Genomic DNA, 27,399 nt, shown 5'->3' with positions numbered 1-27,399 from the left:
TACCTCCGGGGGCCTCAACCTCTTTACCAGACGAGGGAGCAGGGGCAGCGTTTTGCATAAGGAAGGCCTGATGCAGCAGCAAAACAAACTCGGGGGAGAAACCCCCCAGACTGTGCACTTCCGCAGCCTGGGCTACAGCCCTAGACGCACCCTCAACCGGTGCTCGCAAGAGCGGGGGAGAGACATGCTGCGCATCCAAGATGGCATCCGGCGCGACACTCCGCGAAGGAGCCGCGCGGGAAGAACGGCGCTTAAGTTTAGCCGCTTCTGTGCCGTCGCCCAAATTAAGGGCGTTCATGGCATCAATGTCTCCCACCTCAAGGGCGGCCCAAGAAGAAGCCGTCCGAGCCGCGTGGCCGACCAATATGGCGGAGGCGAGCCGCGGGGGATGGGCGTTTATGGCGGGAAAAACCGCCACACCGGAGGAAGGACCGGGACACTCATCGGTCACGAAACTGTCACCCAACAAGGGCGAATCAGACTTTAAGACCCCCGCATCCCCTCTGGAAGCGCACACGCGATCCGGGGAGCGACTCTTTGCGCCCTCGCCCTCCGACGCCATGGGCCACGTGGAGACCAATCGGGGAACCCCCTGCCCGCTATAAAAGGTAAAAATTACCTGCTGTCCGCTCCGAGCTGTAACGACCTGGTGTCCCAGTGAGTAGCTGCAATAAACGTTTAAATAAACGTCGAAATAAACGCCTTTAAGGACGTTCAAAATTTTTTTTTTTTTTTTTAAACGGAGCCAGCGGGAGGGTGGAGAAAAGGAGGGACCTGGCGCCACCAGGTTTGCACTTGCTCAAGAAGAGCCCTCAACCCCAGGCACTCAACAAAACCTAAAAATTAGGCTTGGAGGCCTAGCCAGAGCTGCTGCTGTGTGTGACCACCACCTGCTGAGATAGAGAACATACTGAGGAGTTCCGGCAGCACATGACCACATATAGGGAGGCAAAAGTTTGCTCTCTATCTCCACCTGCTGGTAGATGGACACAACCCACCAGTCTATGGATTGATCAGCATGATGATATGGAAGTGGAAATTACATCCAGCCAACAGCAGAAAACTAAGGGGAGAGATCTAGTTCAGGTGGGTGTCCTCAGTTATTACCCTACTTGTCAATGGAAATTGAATGATATCTAATCCAGGACTGATCTCTGTGGAAGCCGAAGCTGGCTTTAAATTGTAGTTACTCCTACAGTACAATGCTTACAATGTATACTTTTTCCTTCTCTATGTTCCCCTTTACACATTTTCATAAAGCCTCAGCACTGAACCTGTGATTCAGGCCAACCATCCCAAGGCTGATGACCAAGTAATACAGAGGAGGAAAGTGGATTTAAAAAGATGCTATACAAAAATCATGATTATCAACTGGCTAATATTACTCACCGTATTTGCCAACTTTCATGGTCCGTAAGGACATGGCCCCAACATATCCAGGGCAAACAGTCAAAATTCAGTTACGTTGATATCCCAATCCCTCCCACTCCATACAGTAACATTAAATTTGAACTGGACAATCTGAAATCACAATGAACAAAAGTGATTTATCCAAGGCTGCAGATAGTGGGAGATCCAGGAGTTTACTACCAGTTACTAGCTAGTGATCCATTTTTCTCAACCAAGTCATGATGGCAGCTTCACAATAGAAACCCCTTTCTCATACCCACCATCCCAGATAAACCAAACAACTTTAAATACCAGTGTGTGCTAAAAGTTTATTTGTTATTACAGTTCTGCTCAAATTTATATGCCACAAATTAATCTTGGAAAAGGGATCTCCTTGCCCTACCCTCCTCTTCCAGGTCTCAAAAATCTCCATTCCCCATTTACTTTCCAGTTCTTCCGCACCCTGAAGCCAGCTGTAGATGGGTTACAGACTAACTGTTAATCGCACGATTGTCATCTGCTGGACACGAGAGCAGCGATGGACCCTCCTCAAACCAGTAAGAACAAAGAAGATGACAACTTCTTCTAAATTCATTTCAAGTTATTATCCTAGCGCTGCAAATCTTGATGGTGTCTTTGGGTGTTACACACGATCAGGCAAACGGAACTTGCCCCAGAACTTGCCCTTTAACTTCAAGTCATAGGGACTGAGCACCTTGCGTGAACCCAGCATGTTGGCTTTGACAATACGCTCAAAGGTCCATGGGTTCTGGTTCTCTTTCTCCATACGCTCCTCCTCCTGATGCATCTCCTCTAGCGTCTTGCGACTCACTGCTTGTGCCTTGAATGGCAGCTTCTTTGCTATTTTTTTCAGGATACGCTCTACCTCCACAAACTCACAGTGCCCACCTATCTCCACCACTATCTGACCGTATTTCACAGGTGTGACATAGTGGTCAATGGAACCCTTGCCACCACCCATCCGCTGTCCTAGGCCCTTACGTGTCACTGGCTTGTATGGAGCATTGATACGCCAACGCGCAAACATAGTCTTGGGATCCATGAAGCGGTTGATGGTCAGTCGCATCATTTCAAAGTGACCCCAGTGGAGGTATCCACCCCCCAATGCCTGTTAGAGAAAAAAAAGAAAGAGGGTGAGGAAGACAAAAAAAGAGGTAAAGAAAAGGGGGAAAAACTGGGGAAAGAGGAAAGGAAAAGATGGAGAGATGAGAGGAATTAAGTAAGTACAACAAACAGAAAATTAAAGAAAGAAAAGGAACAGATATAAAGAAACAGGAGAGAGAAAGAGCAACTTTACTTTTCTGTTAGGTTAGATGGGACACAGATTTTGAATGTAAGAGTAAAATCCTCAAGTCCACAAGCATAGGGTTTCTTTTATCAAGCTGCGCTAGCGATTCCTGTGCAGTAAATGAGAGGAAAGCCCATTCAATTCCTATGGGCTTCCTCTCATTTGCCGCACAGGAATCACTAGTGCAGCTTTGTAAAAAAGGCCCATAGTGTCAAGAAAACAACCCTAGCAAACATTCTTTTATATCGATAAGCCAAATATCTTTAATTCAGTGAACAATCAAACTAACTGATCTAATTTTAAATCCATTCTCAGCATAAATCTAAATAATTTCTAGTGATTCAGTACTGATCCTGTTCAAACCCCAGGTAGCTATCACATTGTATGCAAAGCATGAGCACAGCTTGGCAGCTAAAAAGGGGACTTCAGACAGATCAAATCTTCAATATCTTATGGGAAACTGCCAGGATGTCTTACCAGCCTTCAGATCCTTTTGGCAGACTTCTTGGATCTGTTGTACAGAGAAGTAGGGCAAACGAATTTCCACCAAGACAAGCATAAAACAGCTGCTCTGCTGTCTCTTCCTACCTTCCCCCAGGGGCAGAGGGACAGGCACAATGTTCTCCCCGAGATCTTTTGAAAAGATGTACCACCTGGCTGATTTTACTGACCACCAAAATTTTATAGCCCCCACCCAACTACTCCTTCGTTCAGCTGACAAAAATTTCTGGGGAGAAGACTGAGATGGAGTACAAAAGATTAAAACTGCAGGAGAACAGAGGCTCTTATAAGCTCTTTGGCTGCAGGCTGCTTGTACAGAAGTCATGAGCTAGTCAACAAGCAGGTATAAGTGTTGCCATACTGAGACAGACCGAAGGTCAATCAAGCCCAGTATCCTGTTTCTAACAGTGGCCAATCCAGGTCACAAGTACCTGGCAAGATCCCAAAACAGTATAATACATTTTATGTTGCTTAGCCCAGAAATAAGCAGTGGTTTTTCCCAAGTCCACTTTAATAATGGCTTATGGGCTTTTCTTTTAGGAAGCTATCCAAGCCTTTCTTAAACCCCGCTAAGCTAACTGCTTTTATCAAGCAGAATGTGAATGCTGGGGAAGGGGTGGGAAGAATGAATGTTGGGGCAGAACAGAAGTGCATGAACCATTAGGGAAGGGACCGAGAAAAGACAGAGGTGAACAAAGACCAGAGGGCAACAGTAACAATTTATTTTTCACGTCTTCCTGCCACAGCACCTAAAGTTAAAATACACACAATAGATAAAACTTTAAAACAACACGATCAGTGCTTCCCCTTCCACTCTCCTTTCCCCCCTTCCCAGGTTAGACCCTTCTAGTCTTTATAATGTAATGTCTATTCCTCAGCTCCAGTGCTCCTTGTTTTGGCCCGCATGGGTTGACACGAATTTCCCCCCTGCTCCAGCCCATAGGAATAGACACAGGCATTGCCTCTTGTATTCTGGTTGGCAGGGGCACAGTGCTGTGAGCCCATGGCACTGACAGTGTAGCAGCAAGGCTCATATTGCAGTGCACATATCATAGGTTCTAGTGATGAGTCAGCCAGATCATGTCTGGGTGATGTATATAGATATGTAGATATGCCACAGTGGACAACTAATTGTTTTATAAAGTATACAATAAGAAACTTTTGATACTTGTTCTTAATTCCCAGTCAAAGGTTGCTGCAGCTACGGGTTAACTGAATGGGGAGGGGCAATATAAAATATGGGAACATGCCCAAATAGTTGTAAATAATGGACACAGGTCAATGAGGAGAGGTTCCATATAATCTGGATGCTCAAAATGGACAGGACAAAAGTGTCAAAAATATAGACATCAAAAGGTGACTTTACACTCTACAGTAAGTGCAATTTATTTTCAAAATTTTAAACATATAGGAACAATACTGCTCTGTTCTTTATAACTTTGCCTCTTGCATTTCTTATTTACAGCTCCTAGGTACCAAATGTCAGAGTTAACTGATAGGACATTTTGAGTATTGATGAGGGGGCAGTGCAGGGAGGTGCTTACCAGACTTTTTTTTTTCTCCTCCACCCTCATCCCCCACTCTCACCCTCATCTCAGCAATGCTGATCTGGGCTGTCTAAGACTACAAAGAAAATTCTAAAAACGTCAGAGCAGTCACAAAAGAATATGCACGTAATCTAATGTCAAAAGAAGAGTGAAAATTACTAAAATACACTGACCAAAAAAGAAAGGTGATCTACAGAAACTTTCATCAGAGACAATAAAGACAAGACCCAGGCAAGATGCTATTTGGAATACTCCTCTAAGTTCTGTTGCTTTACCGAGATCGGGATTTTTTGTTCCCTGTATGGGTTATGGTCACACTGCCACTGTATTTATTTGGAAATCCTAGTATTAGAGCCGATATCCTCCTCTCCCACTGCTGCAGGCAAGTGTATTGCACACGGTCTCACCTACCCTACTGTCTCCTACTCACCACAATACCGTAGTCACCATCACGGAAAACGCTAGCGCTGGGGTCGGATGTTGGACCACGAATGTCTGCCAAGTTTTTCGGCTCTTTCTTTGGTTGTGCCAGGTTCGGAGCTTTATCGATAAACTTCAGCTTCGAAGGCTCAAGAATAGGTACTCCTACCAGAGAAGAAGAAAGGAAGAACACCATCATTAGTTGCAGTGCACTCCATCACTACAATCTTAATCATGAGATTAGGGGACTGACAAAGATTACACAGCTTTTCACTTCTAGGACTAGCTTGTTCAGGACACAGAGCCTTCAACTTCTAATAGTGGATGGCTCAGATGTTTGGAACATGCTATTTGGGTGGCTTACAAACAACATACATAATCCTTCAAAATATATAACCAAAGACACATAAAACATAACATTATAAAAGCTTAAAATTAAAATTCCATTGCCCAACTGCTTCATCATCTTACAGATAGTACTTAAGAGAAAGCTTGTTGGAAAAGAAAAGCTTTCAGTTGTTTACAAAAAGCAATTATTGAATCAGTCTGTTGTAAATTTTGTGGCGAGGAGTTCCAAAGCATTGGGCCAACAATCTCTATAAACATCCAATCTGACTTGTCCATAGGAAGGCACAACAAGAAAACCTTTCCCAATGATCTTAAACTTCTAGCTGGTCTATAAATTCCCAAAGAAGATGTCAAACACAAAGGAAATACATCATGCAATGCTTTAAAAATCAACAAGGCAATTTTGAAACAAATCCTTCATAACACTAAGAACATAAGAATTGCCATACTGGGACAGACCGAAGGTCCATCAAAACCAGTATCCTGTTTCCAACTGTGGGCAATCCAGGTCACAAGTACCTGGCAAGATGCAAAAACAGTAAAATATTTTATGCTGTTTATCCTAGAATATGCAGTGGATTTACTCACGTCATGGACTTTTCTTTTAGGAAATTAGCCAAACCTTTTTTAAACCCTGCTAAGCTAACTGCTTTTACCATATTTTTTGGCAACGAATTCCAGAGTTTAATTACTCGTTGTGTGAAGAAATAGTTTCTCTGATTCATTTTAACTTTACTACTTTGTAGCTTCATTGCATGCCCCCTAGTCCTAGTATTTTTGGAAAGAGTAAACAAGCAATTCACATCTACCTATTCCACTCCACTCAGTATTTTATAAACTTCCATTATACCTCCCCTCAGCTGTCTCTTCTCCAAGCTGAAGAGCCCTAGCTGCTTTAGCCTTTCCTCACAGGGAAGTCGTCTGATCCCCTTTATCATTTGTCTTGCCCTTCTATGAACCTTTTCTAATTCCACTATATCTTTTTTGAAATGTGATGACCTGAACTGCACACAGTATTCAAGGTGCGGTCGCACCATGGAGCGATACAAAGGTTTGATAACATTCTCAACCAGTGTAGGCGCATCAAAATTAGTGTGATGTGTTCAAGATGTGGGATTCTAGAGATCAATCTCGCACTGGCATTCTAAGCCCTGTGGTGTGGGAAAACTCTGTGTGTGGATTGGGCTACCTCTGCTGAGGTACCTGCATCACTCCGTGAACTCTTATAACCCTGTAATGTACATCAAAACAGAAACAGCTTCTTTTACAAAGCTGTGCTAGCGATTCCTGCACGGCAAATGAGAGGAAGCTCATTTAATTCCTATGGGCTTCCTCTCGTTTGCCGCACGGCTTTGTTAAAGAAGCCCAAAGAGAGGATGATGAGCCCATAAAGGCTGAGGGGCATTTCCCCTATTCCCGGTTAACGTGAAACCTCTTTGGGAGACTAAAGTCTCTACTTTGGGCTACAGTTTGGTACACTGAACTACAACCCCCTTTTAGTTTCTGGTAACACTGCTTGCATTAGAGGAGGCAGAGGGTTAATATTACGAGCAGTATTATGAGTTTTGGCTATATCTCAGGAGGCAATTTCTCCACAAGTTAGTTTTCTGCATACCATAACAGAAGTGCTTACCACTGTAGTCTGGTGGGATGCTGTAGGTTTTCGATCTAGCAATATAAATTTTGTTCATGCCCTCACCAGGACCTGCAGGAGACAGAAGATGATTACAGATGAGAATAAAATGTTTCAGGGGCCCTTTTACTAAACAGTTGGCGTGCGGCAACAGGTTTGTCGTGCGCCAATCTGGAACTACCGCAGGAGCCTGGTGGTAGTTCCCATCCCCAGCGTGCGCCATTTCCGGTGCTACAAAAATATTTTCAATTTTGTAGCACCGGTGCTTACCCGGCAGCGTCATGTGCTGCTAAGTTACTGCCAGGTTTGCGCAGGAGCCCTTACTGCCACCTCAATGGGTGGCGGTAAGTGCTCTCCCCAAAATGGCCGCGCAGCAAGTAGTTCAATTACCGCACAGCCATTTGTTGTCCTCAGAAAAAGACAGCCTGTTACCCGCTGCGGTAAAAGGGGGCCTCAGTGTGCGTCAAAAATGCGCTGACGCTAGCGCAAGCTCCCTTTTACCGTAGCTTGGTAAAAGGACCCCTCACAGAGTTAAAGTGAGAGCTGATAACTGTCTAGGTGTGGGCAATCACATCAATATTTTTTTCAATACTTTCTTCCCTTGTCTCAAGTATTGTGTGCCCTTATTTCTCTGACATTTATATTAAAAATCAGAAGCAAACTAGCGTGAGACTATAACAGGCTCTCTTTCTTCACCCTGCTCTGGTAGTTTTTACTTTAACTTGAAAGAGCTTTCACGTGCTTCTTTACACAGGGGCTTGCAAGAAATAAACTCAAGTTTCTCTTTATTTGATATACCACCCCATAGATGAACTATCCAGGCAGTTTACAATAAAAATGCAAATGCTTACCATTCCATATCACATCATCAATACAAATAAATAAAACAATTAATAAAGTTAAAGGACACCAAATCATAAGTACATAAGCATCACCATGCTGGGACAGACCAAGGGTCCATCGACCCCAGAACCCTGTCACCGACAGTGGCCAAACGAACAAGCAATTTGCCCCGCCCATCCCAGAAATACTGTATTCCCTCGTCCATTCAATAACATTCTATGGCTTTTCCCTCCAGGAAGCCGTCCAAGCCTTTTTTGAAGTCTGCTAAGTTAACCGCCTTAACCACCTTTTCCGGCAGCGAATTCCAGAGTTTAACTACGCATTGAGTGAAGAAAAATTTCCTCCGATTCGTTTTAAATTTACCACACTGCAGCTTCATCGCATGCCCCCTTGTCCTAGTATTTTTGGAAAGCATAAACAGACGCCCCACATCGACCACCTCTAAATCAAATCTGATCATCAAATGATAGCAAATAAAACACTAAGAATATCCTATTCAACTATCCCTCTTCAAACATTTAACTCAAGATGAATTTAAATTCCATGAACTTAATCTCTACCATGGGTCAATTTTTTTACAGAAAGCAGTGGTCTATTGACAAATTTGAAACTTATCAGCAAACCAGGCCCTTTTCTGAGTGAAGTCACCAGGTCCATCTCTTTGGGGAATTCACTGAAGATATATTACATTGAACAAGTGCTGAGCTGCAAGGGTCAATAGGTAGGTTTGGTCACATTATACACCTAATTACCCTGTGGAAGAAGACTATCTTGGATTCCACAGAATATGACTACACGGAATGATATTGTAAGCAAAAAAAAAAAAATGATGCTCTCATTAAGAAGAGAACACAGGATGAAATTAAACACTTAGCTCTACTGCACATAGAGCAAGATTAGAACAGTGTTTGCCTCATGCGGGTGCCAATTCACAGGTTCACAGGAGGGCATCTGAACCCCTTGCACCAGCTACAGCTATAACTCAACAGTACTCAGTGGTTGGGCCATGGTTGAACCGTTCCCACACCGTTCCCAATTGAATTCTGGTTCATGCTTCCCAGCCCAAGGACTGTTGTATTAATCCTCTCCACATATGTGGCGCCTCTTCAGTAAGTATGGGTGCCAAATTCCATCTATTGCTCTCATGGTCCTTTCCTGATAGGAGAAAAGTGAATGGAACCAGAATCTTTCAAGACCCTAGGGACTGTGGTACATTCTCTTGCACCTTCTCAGTGAGAATTAAAATATACTGCATGCCTGTTGCTGTTGTTCCAAACATATGGTATCTTTTATTGGAGTAAGTGATGTAAATTCTCAGCAAGAGGTACACTTGGCTCTGATTCAGTCCATACAGAAAATATCAGATAGGATATCACAGAAATCTGCACTAAGGGAATCCTACTATTCAAACTCTCTCACAGGATACTACTACTACTACTTAACATTTCTACTCACTTTAATATTCCCTTATCTCGTTTGTTCTGTCTGTCCTAATTAGATTGTAAGCTCTGTCGAGCAGGGACTGTCTCTTCATGTTCAAGTGTACAGCGCTGCGTACGTCTAGTAGCGCTTTAGAAATGATAAGTAGTAATAGTAGTAGATGGTCCTTTCTGGGCTCCCCCTGAAATAGAACTTGTCTCTGAAGGTTCAGATACATTATTATTCTCCTTCATTGGGGAATTCTGCACAATGTAAAATTTGCACTGCACTCTACACAGGAACGACTGGGTGGCTCTCTACAATCCCTCTTTCCCCCACCCCTGCAGAGATTGCATGGCATGAGATGGTGGTGAACAGATGTACACTGGGCCGCATCCTCCTCCTCTGACATTCTGGGCTCGACTATTTGAACTCTGTAGCTGTATGGAGGCCCAAATGGTTCCAATGAGCAGTTGGGTCTATGATGGCAGAAGAGGAGGATAGGGTTCAGTAATGTAATGCAGTTTACCCACTCTTCTGGTAACACGATCAAGGCAAGACAAAACAAGCAGGGATTGGTACCACAGGCAGGTGGGAGTCATTGGAGCACACTGGGGAGGGGTGTACCACAATAGACGGGACAGCAAACAAACATGGGGTGTACCATGTGACTGCGGGGGGGGGGGGGGGGGGGGGGGGAGGGGAGCAGACCAAACTCATGGGTGTACCACAGGGATGGGGAACAGAGTAAGCACAAGAAATGTGATGAGGGGAGAGGAAAAAGTGACAGCTGGAGGTACATGCCCGAGGGGAGAAGAGAACGAGAGGTTGGGGTGTGCGCTGGGGGCAGGAGAGTGTGAAAGGGACAAAGAAGGGGAGGTAGGGATATGTACATGTTGCAGAGGGAGTATATGCCAGATGGACAAAGATGGTGATTTGAGTAAGGGCCTTGTGCAGGACAGGGGAGGGGGGCAGGCCCAGGAACAGACAGAATTAAGAGTGTTGCTGAGAATTAGAGGAAAAAATAACTAGGACAGAGCGAGCTGAGGAAGGTGGAGCCAGAGGAGGAAAGGGGGTAATGTTTGGCCTTGTAATGGTAGAATACTGTACACAAATTATGTTTTGTGCAGAATTCCCCCCTGGAGTGGTAGATGGAAACTAGAAATCTCTCCTCCACTGATAACGAACTTATAAAACTTCTTTTAACCATTCTGTCCCAGGCTGTCCTCCCTTTGCCTTCAGAAAGAACTTCTTTTTTTTCACAAGGAGATTGAGGTAAGGTTCCAAGGTACTGCAGGTACCTCTTCAGACAAGATCACCCCTTGGTCTGTCCCAAATCCTAAGCAATCTTCCTAACTGTGAAGGTCTATACACCCCAACCTTGGGTCCTTGCCAGCTTATCAAGAAAGACGCCGCTAAAGAATCATAAGTTTCAATTAAACCCATGTTCCTGTAGACATCACCCAATGAAAGAATCTGAGAACCACCACACTTCCTCCTTATGAGCTCATCTAACCAATATGTTGAAAAGCATTCTCAACATTAGCAAGGAACACACTGGCTCAGAGTAGCAGTACCCAATAGAAACCAGTTCTGGATGAGCTAGAAGCAGAAGGAAACTATAGAGGCAAAACAAAAGAATAGAAATGGGATATCCTAGTACATAAAGAGTATCACAACCTGGCCTAACAGAAAATTGCCATGACCATGAAAATGGATCGCATGCGGCATTCATGGGGCCCACATAGAAAGCCATTACAGGCATGGGTTCAGGTCATGGGGGGGGGGGGGGGGGGGGGGGCTGTAGGGTTAATAAGAGAGAGGGTCTCCATATTAAGAGTGAGTGGAGGTGTGGCCTAGTGGTTAGGGTGGTGGAGTTTGATCCTGGGGAACTGCGTTCGATTCCCATTTCTGGCACAGGCAGCTCCTTGTGACTCTGGGCAAGTCACTTAACCCTCCATTGCCCCAGATACAAATAAGTACCTGTATAAAATATGTAAGCCGCATTGAGCCTGCCATGAGTGGGAAAACGCGGGGTACAAATGGAAAATAACCCATGTCTTCTCAGACCAGGCGGCAGACTTCTCATGCGGTAAACAGCGCACTGGTTTGAAGGTTTGCTGCATCTTGATCATGCATTTTAATATGCGCTGAACCATGCAGCCCGTAACAGGCTTATAGACCGCTTCTGCCTACGGTAGAGTTCTGCATCGGTGACTAGTTCACAGGCCTTGCAGCTAGGACGGTGTGAAACAGACAAAGTTGGTGTGGTTTTCCCTCTCTAGCACCTCTCAGCTCTGCTTTTCTCATTCAAATCGGAAGCACAATGGCTGCAAGGCATACAAGCAATCAAAGTAAAACCAAGCCTGACTCTGGCTGACCAAGAAGACGCGTGTTTTTATTCATCAATAGCACGCGCTGTTTTTGGCCAGCGGAACGCTGGTTAGTGACCTCTGACCTGCAACGCAGGCCTCCCTGGGAAAGCGGCGCAGAAGCCGGGAGCAGCAACGCAGCAGCATCTTATCAGCATTGGGACCGGGACTCTACGATCGGAGCTCCTTGGCTGTGACAACAACCTGAAAGAACACCGGAAGTAGTATCCGTCCCTTAGGTCTTCCGGACGGAAACTAAATCCGTCGGAACCTAGGTACTCGAGCGGCGCGCGCTGAGCATTGTAATTCCAATGGTGTACTTGGACAGGTCCCTTGCTGCTGTAAGCTCTGCGGGAAGGTTGCTGGTTGCAGTAGTTACAGCTCTTTCGCCTTTGAAAAGACCTGTACTTCCAGCCTAGGTGTGTAAGTGAAGAGAGGGTGCGGGGTACTTGAATCATGGGTTTCTTGCACGGCGAGAACAGGAACGCAGTCGCAGTTGAGCGTGTAGGAAGGGTAAAGGTGGAACAGGGAGAAGATTCGCTTTCGCTTGCCATGATTGGATACATGAGGCAAAGCGTTTTAGCGCGGAAAGGAAAGGCGTTAGGGGTGGGAAGGAGAGGAAGGGACCGGAGAATAGAGGGATAGGATTTCTGGAGGAATTAAGAGATACCGAGGTGGGGTTCAGCCACTCCGAGCAGTGAGACTTCAGCTAGATCTTTCTAAATTTGTTCCTTGGATGCACCAAAAAGTGTTGATTTCTTTCCAAGTGAAGACAAGAGAAAATGTTTGCTTTGCTTTTGAGCTTCTGAAATAATTTGTAGTAGTAGTATATAGACCAGAGGCTTTTAACTCACTCGTCAGGATACACCTAGCCAGTCGGGGTTTTCAAGACTGGCAATGTGTGCCTCGAGGACAGGGTTGAAATCCTCTGATATTATAGACAGAGATGGGGCAGAATAGCTAAATTATATCGGCTGGAAGTTGCTCTCCACTAAATGGCTAAAAGTATGTGCATAGGCTTTAGAGCACGTGTACTTGTAGACGGCTTTTTTTGAGGGGGTACTGAGTACCGGCACCTTTTCCATTGTCTGCTAAAATTGACCCATGGTCCCCAAGTTTTAATGAAAGAGCTCAGGTTCTATTCACCAATTCTGCCTTGTCATAGATTCTGAGACTGGTTGCAGGGGGCCTGGCTATTGTGGGGTGGGTCCTCAGTGATCACCCCACCCCTGAAGGGTAGCCTAGCATTTGAGTACCGGCACCTTTTTTGCTAGAAAATATGCACTGCTTGTAGATATAGTGAAAAGGGATGGAGAGGCAGTAGCAGAAACGCATGCTCAAATGTATTCTTTCTGATTGGTAACAGAAAAGGAAGCAGATCTTTTGAAGAAAAATAGTCTTTTATTAGTTGTTCAAAGCTCTCAATACTCTCAAGCAAGTGTCCAACATGGCCATGTTTTGCCAGAAGTACAGGCTGCATCAGAGGCAATGGAAACCAGCTGGTGTAAACTACAAACTAATGCTGATTATAGATGTGGCAATATTGGGCACTTGTTTGTGAGGCCTGGGAGCTCTGAACTACTAATAGAAGACTTTTTCTTCAAAATATCTGCTTCCTTTTCTGTTTCCACCCTGGTAAAAGCATTGAGGCAGAAATTTGTATCAGCATTTTCCAGTGGCGTAGCCACAGGTAGGCCGAGGTCCACCCACTTAGGGCTCAGGTCCCCCCAACAGCAGCACACATTTAGTGGTAGCTAGTGGGGATCCCAAGCTCTGCCAGCTGAAGGCCTCCTCCTGATGTTGCTGAAAACATTGCTCTCCACTTCAGAAGTCTGGCAACTACGCATGCTCAGTTTTCAGCGCATGCTTGCTGCAGGCTGCCACGAGGTAGAGAGCAGTGTTTTCCTGCCAGCTGAGATATTTTTTTAAGTTGGTGGGGGAGGGTGGGAGAACACTTGTGCCCACCCACTTCTTGTCTAGGCCCACCCAAAATCTGCTGTCTGGCTACGCCCCTGGCATTTTCACTGTGATTTTGGCAGATTGGTTTCTGGTTGGGATTGTGATTGTAAACCTGGAAAATGTGTGGCATAAACATAAACATGTCGCAGATCATTAGAACATTCTCAAACCCCTTGGAATTTTTATCCAACAGTGTATAATCAAGCACTACCACCTCCAAAGGGTCTGTATATATGGAAATAAGACATGGTTCTGTCTTCCATTGTGCAACAATCTTTAGAAAGTATACACCCATTTAAATGATTTCACCTGACTTTCCATATCTTTTGCCATGTTTATCAAGAAATATTTTTGTCTTAAATTCTTTAATGTGTTTTCAGCCCCATAGTGCTCACTGCGGTCATGATAGAGGTGCAGTAGTTCTGCACAATGCTAATTTGGAACAACTAGTTGGTAGATATGTTCTCTGTTTCTCGGTTCCTTAATTCTTCTATATTATAAGCAATTTCTTTGAATATAATAACTCTTGGGACCACAGTTTTTAGTCTCTGGTGAAAATATTTGTAAATTGGGCAGTACTTCTGTTTCTAAAACTTTGATTATATGTGCTGGTATGTTATTTTCTCTGTGTCCTTTTATCATTTCCATTTCTGAATAAATATTTTGAATCACAGCAACAAATTTGGGTTTCTCTGTCTTTCTCCCTTTTAAGATGGACCTAATTTCATTACTGGAAAGGATCATAAGATCTTTTTCCAGATCCTCTTCTGTGATTTCAGCTTCCTCCCCAGTGGGTGGGCTTGACAGAGCATCAGCATTTTGGTTAGTATGCCCCAGTTTATAAACTATATCAAAATCTAACAGCTAACTAAGCAAACCAGCGTTGTTCCACAGCTTGGACCTTGGCAAATTCCAGATATTTCAGAGGGTTAGGGCAGTATGAACTGTGAACTTCTCATACTGTGGATACTCTGAATTTTTCTGTTACCACCTACTTAAGGGCTAGCAACTCCAACTTGAAAGTGGAGTAATTCTTGTTGTTTCTTTCTGATTTCGAAGAACATGACTGGCGTACGCAATAACCTTTTCTTCACCATTCTGTACATGACTAAGGATGGCACCCAACTCTTTAAAACTGGCGTCAGTAGTTAGAATGAATGGTGTATCAAATACAGGGAAAGATAAGATTGGTGTGGTGACTAGTTTTTCCTTTAAAGACTTAGACTCAAACACTCGTTGACACTGCTTATCATATACAAATGGAATATCTTTCACGTGTTTCTTTGCTTTTCCCATTAAGCAATGTAGTGACACCGCTAACTGCGAAGTTTTCAGCAATCACCGGTAGAACATAAGCATTTCCATACTGGGACAGACCAAAGGTTCATCAAGCCCAGCATCCTGTTTCTAACAGTGGCTAATGCAAGTTACAAGTACCTGGCAAAGATCCCAAAACAGTACATTATTTTATGGTGCTTATCCTAGATATAAGTAGTGGGTTTTCCCAAGTCCATTTTAATAATGACTTATAGACTTTTCTTTTAGGAGGTTAGCCAAACCTTTTTTAAACCCTGCTAAGCTAACTACTTTTACTACATTCTCTGGCAATGAATTCCAGAGTTTAATTACACGTTGAGTGAAGAAGTATTTTCTCCAATTTGTTTTAAATTTACTACTTTCTAGCTTCATTGGGTGCCCCCCTACTCCTAGTATTTTTGGAAAGATTGCAAAATCCAGAAAGCTTCTTATTTTAGATTTTGTTTTTGGAACAGCCCGATTTTGCAGTGCTTTGGTCTTCTCCGCATCTGTCACCACTCCCTTCTCGTACACAGTGTGCCCAAGAAATCACACTTCCTTGCACAGAAGCTTGCATTTTGCTGGTTTAAGCTTCAAACCGCACTCCTTCAATCTTGCAAATGCTTGGTCCAGCCTATACAAATGCTGTTCAAAAGCGCATTACACAAGCAGCCAAAAGGCATACGAGTCCACTTGGACAGACCGAAGGGTATGGTCACTGCTGTTTTGTGCAAGTCGGCAGGTGCCATGCCCATCTGAAAATAGCCAGATGTCAAATCTAATGAAGTGAACCACGCAGCTTTCCTGAACGCATCCAGCATGGCAGTGGATAAGTGTCCTTCACCCTGACTGCATTCAGCTTCCTAGAATCACATCAAACCTGAGTGTCTCATCCTTCCTGATTACTTCTGGCGACGCCTAGGACTGTTGCTTTTCCTCAGTATTCCCTGGTTTACCAGTTCAAATTCTTTAAAGTTGCTATATAGGTGAGGCAACACTTGGCGATATGATTGCTTAATAGGAGCTGCCTGTTCTGTGTTCATTGGGGGACCCTTTTACAAAGGCACGGTAGGCTATCTGCACATGCAGCATTCGCCAAAACGAGACTACTGCCAGGCTAGCCTTCCTCCCTGGTGCTAATTTCAGATTTGGCATGGGCCCATACCGCCAGGACAAATTATTTTTTTATTTCCTATTGCATGCGGTGTTTCTGGCATTAATCTGTAGTTGGCGCATGCCGACCGGTCACTGTGCGCGAGTCCTTACCGCTAGATCAGTGGGTGGCATTAAGGGTCAGGGCCGTAAATATGTACGTGCTGGTTTCAATTTTACCGCAGGCCCTTTGCTCATTGAAAAAAAGCCCTTTTTCCCAGAAGTAGTAAAAAGTGGCCCAGCACACACCGAAAACACGCACCCACACTACCACAGGCCACTTTTTGCCGTGGCTTAGTGAACGGACCCCTGGATGAGTTACTAACGAGGTGAAACCATATCCTGATTAGTCACAGAGAAGACACCTTTATGCTTGATCAGAAGCTTCTTTACTTTACCAGCTTGTTCACTTTCCGGTGCAAATCCACTTGAACAGCGGGAATGTCTTCATTTATCTCCAGACAGGATTCTGTCGTACCCACTACCTCACTGCAGACACATTCAGTATGCTCTTCAGCATTTCCGAACAGGATGTCGGGGCTCAGGAGACATTATGGCTTTATTATTTCTGCAATTTTAGCTCTGGGTGGAATGGCAGTTATTCTCTCCAACATTCCAGTGTTACTACAGCATTGGCAATCAACAGCTTTTCTGGCCTGTCCTCTGTTGTGTGGCTGCAACCATTGTAGTGCATGCTTTCATTCCCTGTACATTTTGGCATTTTCCTTGAAGGATTTTCTTTTATTATTTATTTATCAAATTTCACAATATTACACAAGATAACTCTTGTTCCAGCAATACGGAAAAGATACTAACATATTCAGGACCACAAAAATAGGGGAGTGAATGTAAGAAAGATAGGAGAAATCAAAAGGAAACATCTATAAATCTGTTGAAAACAAACTACAAAAGAAATAGCACTGAACTAACCCCCCCCCCCCCCCCCCCCCCCGGCACACATTTTAAAGTCAAAACATATACGCTCAAATGATCTTTGTCATATTTAGAAAAGCCCTTAATTGCTCTGGGGTGAAAAAAAACCCATACTTCGTCCCTCCTAATTTAACAACACACTTGCATGGGTAAGCTAATTTTAAAAAGTTGTAGCCAAAAACAATTTTCTCCTTTCCTGGGCAATTTTAGTAACATCAGGATAGATCTATATCTTCTTGTCATAAAATAAATCAGATGCATGGCGAAAACACAACTTCAAAATAGCATTTAGATGTTGCTCAAATACCACAGAAACCAATAAAGTAGCTCTTTCAGAGGCCTTAGGAATAGATTCTTCTAAGATTGCTAATATATTGTTCAAGTCCAACTGAATCCTCAGGCCATGGTCACCCTCCGTTTCCCCCTGGAGATTTTTAGAAGATGAAGGCATATAATATATTTTTTTCAGAGACAGAACAGCTTCAGGAGAATACTTTAAAACTTCAATAAGGTACTTCTTGAACAAGTCCAGCAGAAATACTCCAGGTGACTTTGGAAAGTTTAGTAGTCTGAGATTCAGTCTACGATTATAAATAGTCTTCATTTATCTATGAATTGCAAGGCTATCTTTAACAGAAGAAAATTTAAAATTTTGTTCTTTAATTCCCTTTGCATTTGACCAACTTGATTAGAAAAATCTTGTTTAACCTGGTCTATAGGTTTCTTTAGATCCTCCATTTTTCTCCCCAGTGCATTTACCTCACCCGAGGTTTTAGTAGTAACACAGTCCAATTTTGCAGCAGTTTCCAAATAAGTTCAATTGTTACCTCTTGGGCCAGCCTTATCCACACAGGAACCCTCCACTGCAACATCCACCGTAGCAACTTCGGCAGCGGGTATTCCTCACCCCACATTAATGCCAACGCTGGACACGGAGGAGCTGTTGGTGCTGGGGACAAAAGTGATGTCTCATGCCCCATAGAGGCAGATTCTCCTTCATCATGCCTCACTGCAGGGCTTGTCTCACCGGACAAGGGGGTCCAACAATGAAGCGGTCGATAGGCTGTTGTACTGAGGGCATCACACAGGCTGCGGAGGGAGCAGTCTTAACCACCTCTTTTCTTTAGAATAACGCATATTGCAGAGGAATAGGTAAAAAGCAAACCGGAGCTCAGCGCTGTCACAGACCAGCTCTCAACGCCGAAGCAGTGCTGCCATCTTGGCCATTCCACCCCCTTTGAAGGATTTTCTCAGACAACGGCGGAATAATTTGAGGGTCTTACCCTACCAGTTTTACATAGCCCAACCTTTGTGAAGAATCAATTTGATCAAACAGATTTTTCTGTTGAATGTCTGTGGGTATTTCTTTATCGCCTGCTGACCCAAACCCCTTGTCAGAAACATCAGATCCTTGAAAAATCCTTCCAAATACCTTAAAACATTCATGCCAACTATCCTAGGAATACATTCTTCTTCACCTGCACCAGTCTTAGTATCCTGCAGCATATGTAGTTCCTCTGTGTGCATCTGTATGCTGCACAAGCTGGCACATTTCTAACTGTAACTGAGATAAAATAACAGCAACGACAACATGGATGCAACAGCTGATAGTTTATTTTGGACATACCAAAATGGTGGCTGCTGAGAGAACCGGCTTCAGCCTATCATTAAACCTCCTTGATGCAACACTGATATTGATACTTTGTGTCTATTTTTATATATAGACCCTTCAGGAACATTGGGAGAAAAAAATTTGGACTCTAGAGAGAGATACAGGAATGAAGAAAGGAGCGAATTAAAAAAAAAAAACAGAGAATCATAACATACTTACATGTTCCAGTCGAGTCCAGTCAGTTCCTGAAGGGTCTGCAAAATATAAAAAATAGACACAAAATATCAATGTCAGTGTTTACATACTCGTGAAGATGTTATTTTAAGTGAAGTGAATGTGGTCCATAGCAGTGGCGTAGCTACGTGGGGCCACGGGGGCCTGGGCCCCTATAGATTTGGCCCTGGACCCCCTGCCAACAACCCTCTTGACCCCCACCCGCCGTCGCCGTCTGCTATCTTTGCTGGCGGGAGACCCCCAACCCCCGCCAGCCGAGGTCCTCTTCTTCCTTTGTTCCGTTTCTGAGTCTGACGTCTTGTACATACAACGTGCAGGACGTCAGACTCACAGAAACAGAACAAAGCCCTGCAGATCGCAAGGCTTTGTTCTGTTTCTGTGAGTCTGACGTCCTGCACGTACAACATGCAGGACGTCAGACTCAGAAAGAGAACTAAGGAAGAAGAGGACCTCGGCTGGCAGGGGTTGATGTCCCCCACCAGCGAAGTTAGGCGACGGCGGGAAAGGGTTGGCGGTGGGAGAGGGTCGTCGGGGGGGGGGGGGGGTCAAAGTTGGTGGCGGCGGCGGTGAGGGGGGCAGCGGCGCTGGGGGGGGGGGCTCTGGACCCCCCTCCCGTCGAAGTCTGGCTACGCCCCTGGTCCATAGGGATACTTAACTGATAGCTTCCACTTTGCACCTGCTAGTGTTGGTATTAGACTTAAGTTGCCTGAAAAAGAAAACATTTAGGTCTCTGTTTACAAAGCTATGCTAACGTTTTTAGCGTGCGCGCTAACTGTGTAGATGCCCTCGGAATATTATGGGCATCTACATGGTTAGCATGTGCTAATTTGTAGCGCGCGCTAAAAACAATAGCGTGCTTTTGTGAACAGGGCCCTTAAAATGTTAATTGTTAATATAGATCCCCTTTTACTAAGGCACGCTCACGTTTTTAGCGCGCACTGAAATTGGGTGTGCGCTAAATGTTAGAGACGCCAATGCATTCCTATGGGCATCTTTAACATTTAGCACGCGCTAAAAACGTGAGCGCACCTTAGCAAAAGACCCCTAAAGTTTGTCTCTAAATTAAACTTCTGCAACAATAAAAGTTACATTTGTCATTTAATCACAGTTGATCTTAATTTTTAAATGAAATGTTTGCTTAAATTGTAACACCTGCCTCTGGGTTATGAATATATAATTAAAATTATGAGACCTCGTCAGTAATCAGAAGGACACTGGGATTAGTTGAATATGAGAAATTAGCTCTCAAAGCAGTTTATTAATTTACCTCTCTAAGTTTATTAATTACTCACCAAAAGCAGGATTAACACAAGATCATCAAAGTGCATATATCAGTCATTTCATTTCTCATATTTGGAGAGCAGTGCTCCGTAACACACAATAGGTGTCTGCACAGTTTACTGTATTCTCCAACTGACTTAACAGTTATAGTTTAAACAATTTCCTTCTGCTGCCTTCAGAGATAACAGGATGAGGTTAGTGTTTCACTTTTATGTTTCTATTCAATTTCTGCCTGAAGTAATAAGCCACTGTGACAGCTTGAGGTAAAGTAGGGCAGATTGTTGGGGGGGGGGGGGGGGGGGGGGGGGGTGTAAAAAATCCACAGTCAGAATCGGTGCATGGAGTCTCTAATCAATGAGAGGTGCTCAAAGAGTGTGAGAGTTAGAGATCTTTCAAAAGAGTGCGACACAGTCCTAATGACTGAGACTTGGCATCTCTGGGAACCTTGATTTTGAAAGACCGTCCTCCTTTCCCCAGCTTTAATTTGTATTTATAAGGTAAAGAGGGGGAGCTGAAACGCTGTCAAAATGTGAAAAGCAAAGTTAATTCCAGTTCCTTCCTTTGCTGGGAAGACAACTGATGTAAAAATCACAGATAAACATGTCAGACTAGCTGCAGGCACAAGTTTAAAATAAGCAGCTTCAAAATCAGTGATTGCTGACTCTGCATACTGGGTTCACAAAATTATCTACGGCGAAGCCCCTGGATACATGACAGACTTAATCGACTTGCCAACCAGAAACACATCCAAATCAACATGAACATATCTAAATCTACACTACCCAAGCTGTAAAGGACTTAAATACAAATCTACCTACGCATCCAGCTTTTCCTACATAAGCACACAACTGTGGAACGCGCTACCAAAAGCCTTGAAAATGACGTACGACCACCTAAACTTCCGGAAAATACTAAAAACCACCTGTTTAAAAAGGCATACCCTACCGATCCAACCTAAATGCCTGAACTTGGCTACACAAGAAAACTAAAGCACATAAAGAACATAGCACAACTCTTCCGCTCTACGATTCCTAATGTGGCTGTACCATATGAACTTTATCTTACCACAACATCACATTGTATTTGTTCACACCGCAGTCTGCAAACATCTCTCCGGTGCTATAAGCCACATTGAGCCTACAAATAGGTGGGAAATTGGGGGATACAAATGTAATAAATAAAAAATAAGCCCTGGTGCCTGTCCCCAACACCAAACTTTCTCTCAGAGCTCCAGACACACTGAGCAGCTCTGGACTCCTAGCTCCCAACTACTAATGCCTCAGCTAACTACGGAGATAGTTCCTTGATTCCAAAGGCAGGCCAGTCTCCCCCTAGGTTGCCTGACCTGCTTGAGGAATATCACCGGCATGCTACAGGTTAGTTGGTAACCCCACCCGCTTGTCCAAGGTCCTGCACAGTCTCTGGCATTACTGGCTTCCAACTGGGCTTTGTAGTATTCCTGAATTTATAATCCAGTTCTTGATACCCTTCATCCATCTGGACCATAGCTCCAATTCTTCAGAGAAAGAAACAATTTATTATAGTGTAAATTGTTTAGATATCCAAATTGAACAAATTGTTAATAAGCTTGAGTTTTGCCCTGCCATCAATCAAGAAAAAGAAAATGGCACATGCCAAAAACAACGCCAAGCTATCTCTATTTTATTAATAGCTGTCTATTTAAATTATATGAAGAAATAGCTATTTTGTGTTCTTGTAGGAAGAAACTGTTTGAACAATGGCAGAGGCAGTTTTCCGTGCACCAAGACGAAAGAAAAAGGTCTTTGAATCTTATGAAGCTGCATTCCCTGTCCTGACATCTCAGGGAGACACGAATGTAAAAGACTTCAGGATCTGTAATGCTGAAATCCATAACAACAATGTAATTGTGAGGAACCCAGAGGATATAGAACATCTGTATGGAAAGGTATTTTTATTTAACTTATTTGAAATAATCATTACTTACAATTATTTTCTTGTTATCTTCCATGTCCTGTGACAATCTAGTGAACTCCCTGAAATATAATAATGGTATGCAGTCAAAGGGGAGCTTGTTACCAACTTCTTTGTTGTACATTGATTGAATTTCTTTATTTTATACTAAAGGGCTATTTTGGAAAAGGGATTCTGTCCAGAAGCAGACCAGAATACAATATTTCAGACCCTGAATTGACTGCTCAGTTGAAAGGTAAATCCATAAGTTTTTGTTCAGGAACGTTGGATTGGTCAGCAAGATTCAGGTAATATTTGTTCTTCTCAAAGCATAAACTGTATCCTTTTTAGTCCAGTATTACAGCCTTTATGCAAGGACTTCATTTTATAGAAAATACAAAAAATTTGTTTACAAGCGGCATAGAATTTTCTCTGTCCCTGGAACTGTGGAACCTTGTGTAGAAAGAAAGTTTGGAAATAGTCTTTGTCACTATCTTTTAGAAACCAAAGGTTTTTTTTTTACTAAAGGTTAGCCCATCTGGCTCATTTTTGAAAGAGAAGGACACCCATCTTTCAACACAAATCGGGAGATGGGCGTCCTTCTCGCAAGGTTGTCCAAATCGGCATAATTGAAAGCCGATTTTTTTTTTTGACACCCTCGACTGCTTTTCGTCGCGGAGACGACCAAAGTTCACGGGGACGTGTCGGCAGGGTAGCGAAGGCGGGACTGGGGCGTGATTAGGAGATGGTCGTCCTCGGCCGATAATAGAAAAAAGAAAAGCGTCCCTGACGAGCACTTGGCCGACTTTACTTGGTCCATTATTTTTCATGACCAAGCCTCAAAAGGTGCCCCAGATGACCACCGGAAGGAATCGGGGATGACCTCCCCTTACTCCTTCAGTGGTCACTAACCCCCTCCCACCATAAAAAACAAGTTTAAAAATACTTTTTTGCCAGCCTCAAATGCCATACTCAGGTCCATTGCAGCAATATACAGGTCCCTGGAGTAGTTGTAGTGGGTGCAGTGTACTTCAGACAGGCGGACCTGGGGGGGGGGGTGTTGGGGGACTCAGCACCCAAGGTAAGGGAGCTATGCACCTGGGAGCAATTTGTGAAGTCCACTGCAGTGCGCCCTAGGGTACCCGGTTGGTATCCTGGCATGTGAGGGGGACCAGTGCACTACAAATGCTGGCTTCTCCCACGACCAAAGGGCTTGGATTTGGGCTTTTTTGAGATAGACGTCTTTTGGTTTCCATTATTGCCGAAAACTGAGGACAACCATCTCAAAGGTCGACCTAAATGTCAAGATTTGGGCGTCCCCGACCGTATTATCGAAACGAAAGATGGACGTCCATCTTGTTTCGATAATACACGTTGCCCCGCCCCTTCGCGTCACCGTCCTTAGAGTTGGGCGCCCTTAGAGATGGTCGTCCCCGTTCGGAAATGCCCCTGTATATCTGCCACTGGACCCATTTTGTTCCTATGGGTCCTGCTGCAGATAACATTCACAAATCTTTAGTAAAAGACTCCCCACGTTAAAGAAGACTCAGCTAGAGAAAATGACATATCTTGCTTCACTGAAAACCTTTGGACGACTACAATTTGGTATTTTGTTCTGTTCTCTTCTAGGTTATAATATGAATATGCCTGTAATCACATCAAATAAGTAAGTATATAATGGTCAGGACTGCTTTTGAGGACAGAGTTTATGAATTTTATAATTTGCATATTGAGACTTAAGTCTGACAGCTGTGTTTAAACATATCAGGCTCAATTTTTGTCAAATTTACATACTGTCCTGCCAGTAAATAGCTCTAAGCAATTTACAGCATGTTCATATCATCATTTTCCTTAATGGGTTATCCTAAAGTGAGATGAATAGGTGTTAACTGACATAGACTGGCAGGAAGCCTGGATTTTACTCTGCCTGTACGTGACATTTGTTTGCTGGAATTTATGTGGTATTTTAAATCTCATTTATTTCCTTATCCTAGATACTGGCACCATGTAGAATGGGCAAAAAGCCTACTGAAAGGACAAGGACTGAATGATGAGGTAGCCAACAGTATCCTGGAGAATTATATAAAACCACTCGAACTGCCACTTGAGAAAGAGGTTGCTAAGTTGCACACTGAACTTCACAATGAGCCAGACACAGGAAAAGAAGATGGAGAAGAAGCAATGTCTACAGTGACATTTAATGGAGACTCAGTATCCGCTAATAGTGAAGATCAAAGCCAAGGGGGAGACCGTAAGAAACTATGCTTAGAAGGGCATCCCGCTCATGACCCATTAGCCAAGTATGGCTTGGATGTATTGAATACAGTGGACAAGGAAGCTTTAGCTAGAATACATTGTCAAAGGCATGATGACTTTATTTTGTACTGTGGCTGCAAAACACAAGAAGGTGTTACACCGATGTGTCATGATCCTTCCAGAGCAAAGGAACATGATCTTGAGTATGTATTAGTACAGGAAGAAGCAAACCACCAGCGTAATGACGAGGAAGAGGCTAAAGGAAAAGTGAGTTTATGAAAACTAGCATCGTATTGTTTCCATTTGGTAACACACATTTAAATTTACCAATGAAAGCATGAATAAATTGGATCAAAACCATTTACATTTGGTTTGAAAAGTTTCTATTTTTATGTCCTGCAGTTACTTGGAAGGTATTTTGCTGTCCATATGGAGGGAGTTTTATATTAGGTTCAGGCATAGTTGTCACCTCATTTGAGGTTGTTTGATAAAAATACGTAGGTACCTGCGTGTTTTCGTAAAATAGCATCTCACAATCTGCATCAATTGTGGCTAAAATGCAGCCACATATACTTAGATGACTTCGGGAGCTGGAGTAAATGTGTGCACTTAGATAAGTATTTTATAACCTATGCAAATGTGTTGTGACTGCCTGCGTTTTGCCCAAACTCCTTCTGCAAACATGCCTAACCACAGGTTGGATAAAAGTATACGCTTCCTTATTACCATACGTTCTTTTATGTTTGGGGGTAAATTTTTTTAAATAAGAAGCTTTTTATTCATTTACAAAACTTCATAAAATTACTAAGGCTGCACATTAATTGCATTAGTCGTGATTAAAAAAGAAAATCACGGTTAATAAAATTATTTACATTGCAGCATCTCCTGTCTCCTGCCAACATCTCTCCTTTTTTCTCGTCTACTTCAAACCCCAATCCGTGGGGGGGTGATCCAGCATCTTTCCTCCCACGTGTGACTCATTATTCCCCCTTTCTCAATCCCCAGCTCCCCCAGGTCTGTCTTAAAGGTGTTCTTCTGTTGGTCCCCAGCAGCAGCAGTGATGCACAGATGCTGCCTGAGGCCTGATGTGAAGCGTGCCCTCTAGCCCGACCTGCCCATGCAGCAACAAGAAGAGATGTCAGAGAAGTAGAGATTTTGGATCTGGTAGTGGGAGAGAAGGACATTAAATTTTAATCGAAATGCAGCTCTAAAAATTACCCCTAGGAACCTGATGTTCAGACTTTCTACCTGTGAACCTGTAAACTGATTTTGAAAGGAAATCCCTTCCTGTGAAGTTTCCCTCCCAAAATCCAGCATTGGGCTGGTGCTTTGAGATTTATATTTTCAGAATGAAGAGCATATGGAAATTTTTGAATGAAATCCTCATGTATAATTCACTCTATCCCTTTTCCCCATGAGGAAAGGTACACACACTCCCCTGGATTCTATATGTGACGTTCCAAGAAGCACACATTAAATTGGGCATGTGGCCAATTTACGCATACTACTGAATTAGTTAGCGAGCCTATTCGTGTTGATAATTGGCCGATAACGACCAGTTATCAACACTAATTGGCAACAATTAGAATTTACGCGTGCATCTTTTTAGGCATATTCTGAAAAGAGGCACCTGTAAATTTTCTCTCGCGGCACCTTATGCCTGGAATAGATTTCCTGGACCTATATGTCAAGCTCCATCTCTACCTGTTTTCAAATCTATGCTGAAAACCCACCTTTTCACTGCTGCTTTTTAGCTTCTAGCCACTACTCAATTGCCCTCCCCTTGTCCCTTCCTTCCTTCTCACCCATTACTTCCCTCACCCGCAACTGTCTTGTCTGTCTGTATTATTTAGATTGTAAGCTCTTTTGAGCAGGGACTGTCTCTTTGTATCAGATGTTCAGCGCTGCGTGCATCTGGTAGCACTATACAAATGCTATTAATAATAATAAATTCCAGCGCATGTAGCAAAAAAGGGGGCGCAGCAATGGGAGGATTGTGGAGGTGTTGGGGCAATCAATCAAATCTACGTACGTGGTTATAGAATTCGGGGGAGCGCACCTACAAGTTAGGCGCAGGCATTTACACCAACTTTTCACTGGCGTAAACGGTTGCGCCTAAATCTAAGCGCGTCCACCCGGCCTATGCACTATTCTATAAACCGTGTCTGAACGTAGACGCGGTTTATAGAATACCGCTAGGCATGTAAATTGGAAGCACCTAGGTTTTAGTCGCCATATGTAGAATCTAGCCCACTGTGGGACAAGTATGCTTTCCTGTGCACTGAAGGGTGGGCAGGTTTTAAAGGGGTCTTCTCCATTTGTAAATGTCTGTATACCCCCAGAGAATCGCTCTGAAAAGTGTTCTCTATATTTACTGCCATGAAAAGGATAAGAAACATTAAGTAATGTTATTAAAATGCATATGTCTATTCTACAGCTGTCATCTGGTTACAGCTTATGTATATATTTTGCATTTTGTTTTAGTTGGTAAAAACAGAAAAATTAGTTTGCCGAAGAAATCCATTTAGACTTTTTGAATATTTACAACTTAGTCTGGAAGAGGTAAGTAACTCTGAAACTTTTCTCTAAAACATTGGTTTTCAGATGGTTATTTTTTCCTCTTGACCCAGTGGAAGGTAAAACACTTGGGGGACCTTTTAATAAAGCATATTAAACAATTAACATGGAATTAGCACAGGCTATCTGTAAGCACACCCCTGGGCCTTAATTCTTACTTTCACTGTATTGCATGAAATGGGGTGGAGAATGGGCATAGGCCATGTCTTGGTAATTTACCTTCCTTGTCACTTGCAGCAGATGAATCCAGGAACTAGTGGGTTAAGTCCGCCTACCAGCATGTGGAGATAGAGATAAACAAACTAAAGGCAGTGATGTCAGAGGGCGAGCTCCTTCCTCAGTTAGTATGTCTCTATCTCAACAGGTGGTGGACGGCTTTTTCTCCA

At 43.5% G+C, this 27,399-nt stretch overlaps 2 protein-coding genes across 6 annotated transcripts in view; one reads left to right on the top strand and one right to left on the bottom strand.

Moving 5' to 3' along the window:
- Positions 1 to 1,698: 1,698 nt before the first annotated feature.
- Positions 1,699 to 27,399, bottom strand: MRPL16 (mitochondrial ribosomal protein L16). 2 transcript variants are annotated; one of them, XM_030222144.1, is made up of 8 exons: positions 27,387 to 27,399; positions 26,572 to 26,576; positions 21,106 to 21,108; positions 11,868 to 11,967; positions 7,148 to 7,219; positions 5,177 to 5,331; positions 2,022 to 2,518; positions 1,699 to 1,981 (listed from the first exon to the last, which is right to left on the bottom strand). In XM_030222144.1, exons 4-7 carry the CDS (start codon positions 11,926 to 11,928, stop codon positions 2,033 to 2,035), a joined length of 774 nt encoding a protein of 257 aa, XP_030078004.1. In that variant the 5' UTR covers positions 11,929 to 11,967; positions 21,106 to 21,108; positions 26,572 to 26,576; positions 27,387 to 27,399; the 3' UTR covers positions 1,699 to 1,981; positions 2,022 to 2,032. The 2 variants fall into 2 exon arrangements, with proteins under 2 accessions (XP_030078004.1, XP_030077997.1); XM_030222137.1 differs by having other exon boundaries at positions 1,699 to 2,518.
- Positions 11,980 to 27,399, top strand: part of TSEN2 (tRNA splicing endonuclease subunit 2) — a 58,518-nt gene continuing 43,098 nt past the window's right edge. Inside the window, exons 1-6 of one of the 4 annotated variants that reach the window (XM_030222114.1) lie at positions 11,980 to 12,056; positions 21,969 to 22,175; positions 22,355 to 22,436; positions 23,810 to 23,846; positions 24,175 to 24,703; positions 26,921 to 26,998. In XM_030222114.1, the coding sequence (XP_030077974.1) occupies positions 21,987 to 22,175; positions 22,355 to 22,436; positions 23,810 to 23,846; positions 24,175 to 24,703; positions 26,921 to 26,998 (915 nt within the window). In that variant the 5' untranslated portion in view covers positions 11,980 to 12,056; positions 21,969 to 21,986. The other 3 variants (XM_030222105.1, XM_030222128.1, XM_030222123.1) reach the window with 3 other exon arrangements.

Source organism: Microcaecilia unicolor, chromosome 1 (assembly GCF_901765095.1).
Source record: "Microcaecilia unicolor chromosome 1, aMicUni1.1, whole genome shotgun sequence".
NCBI lineage: Eukaryota > Metazoa > Chordata > Amphibia > Gymnophiona > Siphonopidae > Microcaecilia > Microcaecilia unicolor.
Note: the sequence above shows the minus strand (reverse complement) of the source record. Positions and strands in the feature narration are given on the sequence as shown.

Bases quoted from the DNA above. Each gene is read 5' to 3' on its own strand.
- MRPL16 (XM_030222137.1), bottom strand. From the start codon at position 11,928: ATGCTGCTGCGTTGCTGCTCCCGGCTTCTGCGCCGCTTTCCCAGGGAG. The intron at 7,220-11,867 runs GTCAGAGGTCAC...TGTCTCCTGCAG, and splicing joins CAGGGAGGCCTGCGTTGCAG to GTCCTGGTGAGGGCATGAAC. The intron at 5,332-7,147 runs GTAAGCACTTCT...CTTCTCTGGTAG, and splicing joins CATCCCACCAGACTACAGTG to GAGTACCTATTCTTGAGCCT.